This window comes from Argentina anserina, chromosome 2 (genome assembly GCF_933775445.1).
Source record: "Argentina anserina chromosome 2, drPotAnse1.1, whole genome shotgun sequence".
Classification (NCBI taxonomy): domain Eukaryota; kingdom Viridiplantae; phylum Streptophyta; class Magnoliopsida; order Rosales; family Rosaceae; genus Argentina; species Argentina anserina.
Window position 1 is genome coordinate 15,457,996 of NC_065873.1, and position 8,935 is coordinate 15,466,930.

Genomic DNA, 8,935 nt, shown 5'->3' on the forward strand with positions numbered 1-8,935 from the left:
GAACAATAATAAGTAACCAGTACGTATATGAAAAGCAATACGTAGACAGTACATATATGAATAGTAATGCATTAATAGTAATTACATGAACAGTAAGTTCATAAAAACTGAAAATTGCTAAACAGTAAAATATTAGTACTGTTTCAGCATTTGAGGTTTTACGTAACGCTTCTAAATCACTTCTTATCTATTCTAAGTGATCAACACAACAAGTAAATGATTCGTTTGCGGAATTGTGGAAATTACGCTCAGGAATATAAGGTGAGTAAAATCTCACAGTGATGAATCTACTCTTAGTGGAGATTCATAATTACACTTATTTCAAAGGATTGAACTATAATATGTATATGATATAGTGGGTTGTGTATGTGTATAATTGGTAAAATCAATACATATATATGGGTCGCTATATTATATACTGTCATATTCCCGTTTTTCAAATAAGTTCATTTATAGCGTTGATATTTATTTATTTGAGCATGTCACATAGTTTTGTACAATAACATGTGAGGTTTATTTTGTACGTGGTTTTAACTTGAGTTATGCTAAAACGTTTTTGTTGTCTTCGGACGTGTTGGCATGTCGGAACCTAGCCTTGGCCGGGCGACAGTTATGATACAGTTAGAGCTCTAGTCTTTCTGCCGGTGTACATGCATGAGAGGTAACAGATGGGTTACCGGCTTATGAGTACCCATATTTTTGGATATTGGGTAGCAAGTGGTTGCCTAATGTCTGGCGGCGTACTGCATGAGGGGTAACAGATGAGTACCTGGGCCTCATGAGTACCCGTATTATAAATGTATTTGGGTAAACAGATGGGTTGCCCGATTTCTCATGAGCACTTATATTTTCAGATATTATTGGACAACTAGATGGGCCGTTCAATGACTCATGAGTACATTTATAATTAAATGTTTCAGTGTTTTCTTTGTATTTATATGTGAGTTATATTGTTATTTTACTCATACGAGCTGCAAAGCTTACCGAGTTTGTGTTTACAATCCCGGTGCAGCTATTCGATGGTGTAGGGGATAGTTCTGCAAGTGTGAAATAGCAGAATTGACGGACTACTCCGAATACTTCGAAGTTTATTTATTTATTTTGTTGTGAGGATTGTGAGGATTTTACATTTCCATTTGAAATAATGCTTGAATTTTTAAATTGGTTTTGTAATAATCCATTCGACTGAGTTGTAGTATGAACTCAGTAATGATACGCTGTGACGATAAGATGATTTCGATTTATTGAGATTGTTTTTGAGTTTTCATGACTTCGAATTTCGAGTTTCATACTCAGAATTTCGGGGTCGTGACAATATATATAACCAAAATGATCATATTGAAAAATGAGTACACGTTATTGACCAACAAAAATTTATTTCGGTTGGTTAATCACATATACATATGTGTACATGCAAATGAGTTCGATCCGTCAGAAATCAAACATGCTAACTCTCTGCCCAGGACCACAATTCCAGTTCTACATCTCCTTTTTTGACATTATGCATGGCTGTATCAGGAAAGGAATGCATCCTCAGCTCGAAGAAATTGTTTTCATTTCTTACCAACGGAAATAAAAAATTAAAAGTAATGCCATGCTCACCCCATGACTATGCAGGAGACAATAATTTGATAACTACTTTGGCGGCAAAAACCATTTGAGCAATTCTGTCTTGTGGGTTTTCTATAGGATTTTCTTCCAAGAAATAACCAAGCAGACTCCTATCCAAGACTTTGACGATTTCTTAGTCCCACTCTAGCTGAAAAATAATTTGGGATGCATATGGTAGGAGTATCCTAAATTATCTTGTTGTCCCTCTAACAGAAAGACAGCCATGCACGCAGCAAGTGTTTAATCAGCGCTCAAAGTTAATTAGCATGCATGTGAGAGTCAAGTCGATCATTTGAATCTCATTAATTAGTTGTTGATTATTGACCATCTTACTTGAGACAATTGGAATCTTGACAGCCTTGATATGATATGATCTGAGCAAGCCCCATGTGATGATCTTAATCATGAGTTCTAAGAACTACTTTCAATTTACCTCCCAGTAATTTAGATAATATTAATTTACAACATGCAATATATATATAATGTTTTCTTGCATGCTGGATTTAGCACTAGCTCTTTCAGAAATATCATTTTTTAATTTATACCTTGCATACGGAGATGACCAATATTTCAGGTTGGTTTCAGTTTTGAGTAATTTATCAGCCTGCCTGTTGTAGAATTATGATTCTGAATGCTGTTGAATGTATGGAGAACAATGATCGGAGTACGTTGGAAAAAAATCATAACAGTACGTATATCATTCTGATCACAGAAGACAAAACATGTATACTTCATTCATGTACAAAATTACATCTATCTCGTATCCAAGCCAACAAAAAATCTTGGATTTTTCAAGCAAGGATTTCTCTGGATTTAATTGCTAAGGGTGTTGAGAAGGGAAACTCTATTCTTAATTAATCGCCGGAACAGACAGTCGAGTCCTTCTTCTAGATCTTGACTGCATGATTCCAATTGTTGCAGATCGCTCTGCACATTCTCACTGCAGGAAATGTTGTCTGACTTGCTTGATTCTTGTCCAACAAGGAAGCTTAATGCAGCGTCCACATCAGCGAATTCGTTTACTTCCGATTTCTCTTCATCACAAGCAACTCTCTTGTTGAGCATTAGCTTGGAAACGAAAGACCAACCCCTCATCTTCGATTGTGCCTTTGATCCGGAAATGAATGACAATAGAGACTCGAACACAGTTAGAGACACTGCTTCGACCTCCCTCAATACACTAATCAAAGCCACAGCTACATTGTCTTTGTTGGTGGAAGAGAAGCTGGACTTTTTCTCGCAACTCCTTAAAGTCACAAGGGCTTTGAGGATTGCTTTCTTTACTACTTTCCTTGAGGCAAAGTATTTCTTGACCTCGTTTGTGAACCCGCTTGGGCCTCCCCTTCTTCTTCGCATGGTGGATTGAATCTCTCGCACGCATTCCTTGGTGTGTAGCAAGGCATCCTTGGCCGCTGTGCACACATCCAAAAGCCTGAGAGAACTATCCAAGAGCTCATCGACCCATTTCTCATTTCGCTCCCGAACAAAGGCTTCTTGGGTTAAAGGCAACTGAAACAACTCATTGACGCAGTTGTGCAAATCGAGAAGGCCGCTCAATTTGTTGCTTATGGCTGATGATGAGGAGGAGGAGGCATCCGAAGATGCTATGATTTCCAACAAATAATCTTCACATTGTTGAAATAGTGGGTGTGGTTTCGAAGGCAAGCTGATAGATCGAATATGGTAGTTGGCTTTAGGGTTTGAAGGTGCAGCCATCTTTACGGAGAGAGAGAGAGAGAGAGAGAGAGAGAGAGAGAGAGAGAGAGAGAGAGAAAGGTGATATTGGACTTGAAAGTTCAGTTGGTTGTGGTTCCTTCCTCTTCTCTAGCTGCTCTATATATATAAAGGCCAGGGTTAGAAAGAGATAGAGAGAATCTTATCCTATCACAAACTGATGAGGTGCATCGTGACTTCGATTTCGATCTAAAACACTATCTCAGCGGTGTTCATGCAATGCTCCCCAACACCTCAGAAACTCCAACTCATTACTCAATTATTTTAGCTTGTACATATCTCAAAGTATCTCCAAGCGTCGAGCCACTAAGATATGCTTCATGTGCAATCTTGGTAGTTAGTGAGGGGATGCACGAGGAACTTAGCTTAAATTATTATGCAGATTCAGACCTGCACTGTGCAATGTGATATTTTTTGCAGCTTATAATACGAGATGAAAACCTCCGGGAGACAAGAGGAGGGCTGCTTCACTTGTGGACACGTGAATGTACTTAATGCAGAATTATCAAACACCACAACACTCCTTTACCATGTAGCTAGATTGTTCTGCACACAATTTACATCTAGTTAGAATCACCTGCCCATCTTCGTTATCACGTGTACTATTACTTTCTTGGTGCTGCAGTTATGCTAATTCTAACCTGCTTGCTATCTCTACCAGATGTTTAGTTAAGTATTGTGTGCAATTGTGCAAAGTTTATGGTAACGATAGTTTGTTTAGGTTGTACGTATTAAAAAATACAATCAAATGGGACAAACGATGGCTTTTGCAAATATGCATGTTGATAGATTCCACTACTTGTTAATTTTGAAGTTTACTTGTACGCCCATGCTGCGGTTTGCCCTGCTGCCCCTGCATGCATGTAAAGAGGTATATTTCTTTTCCCAAGTTCGAAAGGGTGAGTTTTACAAGTTTTTTGTTTTTGTTATTGTTTTTGTGGTTCAATGAAAATGAACTTTATTTGTATTAGTTGGTACCTAACCTAAATGCGCTTCATGCTCACTCTGTAGTCAGATCATGTACACACAACTACAATTTTCTAGAATTTTTTTTTTTTTTTGCAAAAGAGTAAATTTTTACGTTTGGAATTTTGGGCATTGTGGCACAACTAAAAAATGGCTTTATGTCTCTCTAGAACTTAAGCACTCAAACGATAATAACCTACATTATCTCACTTCTAACAAGGGCATTATTATTTCTTCATTGCTGATGCTATTGCCGACCTCGATCATTCAATTAATGCTTGCTCTTGGAGTGGTCCGAGTGTCACTTGAGGCTTCTAAAGCCCTGATGGCTCAGTCTGTAACGACTCGATTGGCATCAGGGGTGGATTTGTCATTAGAGATGAAAATGGCAAACCTGTCCTTGCAGCGGCCTGCTCTGGCTCTTCTTCTGTTCCAGTTGCTGAGGTGACTGCCTTGAGAAATAGTCTCGTTACGGCCAAACAGAAGGGTTATCATATGTTGAAATACAACGTGACTCAAAATTACTGGTCGACACGGTCAAAGTAGTCATCAGCCCTCCATGGAGACATATCAAGATCATTAAAGACATCCGAACTCTTGTTATAGATTTGTGATGATCGGTCTCAAGCATGTACATCGATCTTTCTGGAGGCCAACTTTCTACCGCTAACCTTGATCACTCTTTTAGATCCTCCTCCTAGGTTGATAGCGTTCCAAGGGAAGCGTGGAAGCCGTTGCTTTCCGATCTTTCAATATTGGATGCTCTAGAGTCTTCAGTTTGTAATGTTATCTCTTGTATAAATTAAAAGAGGGCATTGTTATAAAATGAAAGAAAAAAGAGTGGGATAAGAGAAAATTGACACATAAAATCAAATGTATATGTATTAATGAGTAGATAACCCTCTCTTATATAAAAATGAGGTTATGGTACAAAGTACGGTAAAAACCATAGTCGACTAATTATAAGAATGCCCACTAATAATAACTATTTAAAACATTCCCTCTTAGGTATTCTTTGCCATTAATATTCTCTGATGTGTGTTCTTCGGTGTTGTCTCGTTAAAAACCTTACCAGTAAATAATTCCCAGTGAGATAAAAACAATCCTAATCGAAGGAGAAAAAGAGTACAACGCACATGTAAACGTGGCAATCAGGACCCTAATTATTGTAAAGTAGTTTTATGTGGATCATAAGTTATGCGTCCGTGGGAGATAAATGCATAATAGTTGTTACACCAAAACCTTTCCCGGTAAACTCAGTGGGAAAAACTCGTGATCGGAGGAAAAAGATGAACAAATGCATATATGTCAATTAAGATGAAGTACCAGTAGGGTGATCATATTAAAAGTGTTTCTCATCAAAACCTTGCTAGGTAGCAAAACCCATTGGGATAAAATAACCCTAAATGAAGAAAAAAAGATTACACAATGATCAATTGAGTATATATGCTTCATGATACTCCCCTTAATATCGACTCCCCCTAAAAACTACAATATATGTAAAATTAATACCTTGAACATGCTTCATGACAAAGGTAGTATGATTAAAGACTGTTGACAACATTGTGAGGATCAAAACGAGATCTGTTTCTTGATGTGTAGGGATAGAAGAAGCTCTTTTCAGTCATACAATTAAGGTAGCGGAAAATTGTCTTGTATGCTATTTACAGAGGTAGTGTGTTGGCACATAAATGTGTTGTCTAGTGAGTTGAATCAAGTACAATAATGCGCTTATTGCACATATATATGATACTTTTGGCTCTAATATCACATGCATCATTATCATCTACAAGACGATAAGGGTGTCTCTAGACTTAGGATAACCATATGAGTGCTTATTTAATACTTTGTCTTATCCTCATTAGAGTGTCTTATCATCTTTTGGATGTAATTTGATTGATGAATCAAAATCCTATCCTACACTTTGCTCGAACTCCAGGTCGATATAATCATCTGATATCCAAATCCTCATTAGAGTGTCTTATCATCTTTTAATAAAATTATGACCTCATGTGGTTTGTGATTTCCTTGATATCTTCAAGAGTATCAGTTAAATTCATGTCATGTCATCTTCATAAACAACCATAATTAACAAACCCGAAATTTATTTTCTAATAAAACGCATAGATACAGTTTATTGTTCAAATATCATACCCCGAGCATGTTATGTGGTCAAGAACTATTTGCATCAGGTCATAAGTCCTTCAGGATTTTCCATTTGTCGATAAGATATGACCACATTCATAAGAAAGTACGTTTCCTTGTGACCAATCATAGGGCGGTGAGAAAATTAGTGTGCCACTGTCCGAGACTTGTATAAATATCTTGTTTTTCCTTACAAGTACCCATTTAAGTTATACATGTTAATATGAGGAGTTGTAGGGACAACAGGCCAAAAACACATTTATCTTAGTTAAGGATTCTAACTAGACTTGGATTGTTTGTTTCCTATTGACCAGTTGTCTCTTTGTTGTTATTCATCAAAAGAGTAAAGTTCAACATCATCGCTTGTTATAGTTTCAGTGACCACCGTAAATATACACATATCATCAATGATAATCTCATTCAAATACCAATCTCACTTAATTTATCAAGAACTCTCAATTCTTGTTCGTGGGTTTGAATGTTGGAGCGTCCCCCAACATTGTCTCTTCTAAGACGGACCCATAATTCGGATTTATCTAGTGAGATGAGTTAGTTTGAAATTGTAATATTAAAAATATTCATTTGTACCAATTTTACCCTCTTCTTGGGATAAGAATCATTCGAACATATTGGTGTACCTCATTTTTAGGCAAGGACATAAGACTAGTTAGCTGCCATGACCGTACTTCATTCAACTGAGATGACATGTCCTATTGAGACATGTATCCTTGCAGGCACATTTACAATAGGCATATGATATCATCACTTTAGCTATATCAGATGAAGCGCGCGTCAGACATATTTTGTGTTATACTCTGTATCTAGAATTCTCTACACTTCCATATATATTACATGTGCGATTTGAGGATCAAGATGAGACATTAATTGTGGCGATGTTTCATATCACTCACGCCATTCATCAAGAACGGTGACATTTTTATCTCCCCCTAATAGCGGGAAGACTGTCTCATTATAATGACAATCCCCCTAGTGGTAAAGATATTGCCTGTCAAGGGCTCTAAATAGCACATAATGGATAAGATCCATAATCAACATGTATGTCCATCCTTGTTGATGACCCAATTTTGTACGTTGTGGTGGCACAATTGACACTTGGATTGCAAACCCAGATCCACATAAGTACAAAACAGTTGTTCATATCTAGTCCAGTTGTAACACGGAGTAAAATAGGGTAGTAGTGGGTCTTAACCAAACCAACATGGCTGCATTATGTTGTATTGCATCCCATGCAGAAACTAGAAACTTGATGCACATAACCAAGATTCAATCTACGAGACCATCTTGGGTGTGAACATAGTTGTATATTCAACATCAATCCCAAGGGATATGCAATAATCATCGCATGATTTCGATGTAAACTTTCTAGTACTATCAAGTCTTATAAATTTTATGGGATAATCTGATTGGTGAACTCTGAATTTCATGATTAGTGTGTCAGTTAAGCAATAATAGCAATTCTTATGGACAATAGTGTAACATGTGATCACTATGTCGATGCATAAACCAAAATTATTTAACTGGTCCGCATTTTGGTTGGATATGTCCACTAATTTCCCTCGCATTATGTGCGGAAGAAGGTAGAGAATATACTAGTATTTGCATATGATGGTCTAGTAATTTTTTAGATTTATAATGAGCAATCTTAACATGATTTGAAAGTAATGACAAGACCTTTATTTGAAAGGGGATGCTCATGTGATGGGTGGAGGATGACATATCACATTTATACATGTGAGTTCCAAACGGGGATGTCATAAAATGAATTTGCTGGATCAATTATCTTCTAGCTAACGAAATTTTATTAGTCCAATGTATGCTTCTAGTCATACACTTGGAGGTATGTAAAGATAATTCACTCATTTTCTTTACTAGTCTCAACGTGATAAATGTTAGTTAAAATAGTTTTAATATTTAATAACGTTCTTCTGAAACGTAAAGATATTAGGTCTCCTTAATGGCAAGTTCACTACCATTAGACAACATAAAATGGGGTCTTTTCATGACTATCAAGTTCGATTGACTGGATATGATTGTCATAGAGGTATGAGTAGGAAAACTCATCACATAATGTGTCTACTCATTCATTTAATTCAATGGATCACATGCATAAAATAGTTTATTGAATTAAATATATTCGAACATAACCATAATCCCATGCATAAAATAGTTTATAGAAGGGTAAATTCCTCTTATGGTACTTGATGTTTGGCTACTTAGACAATTTGGTACCTGATGTATGAAAACGGACAATTTAGTACCTAAAGTTTTCAAATTTAGACCATTTTGGTATGAGTTAATTCCTCCTATGGTACCTAAAGTATGGCTACTTGGACAATTTGGTACCTAATGTATGAAAACGGACAATTTGGTACCTGAAGTTCTCATTTGTAAGCTATTTTGGTACCTCTATCAATTTTGATCATTATTTTAGGGTTATTTTCGTCATTTTAGCCCTAAA

At 36.6% G+C, this 8,935-nt stretch overlaps 1 protein-coding gene across 1 annotated transcript; it reads right to left on the minus strand.

Moving 5' to 3' along the window:
* Positions 1 to 2,424: 2,424 nt before the first annotated feature.
* LOC126784033 (uncharacterized) lies at positions 2,425 to 3,327 on the minus strand. The gene has a single exon (XM_050509539.1). The coding sequence runs from the start codon at positions 3,325 to 3,327 to the stop codon at positions 2,425 to 2,427; it is 903 nt and encodes a 300-aa protein (XP_050365496.1).
* Positions 3,328 to 8,935: the final 5,608 nt, after the last annotated feature.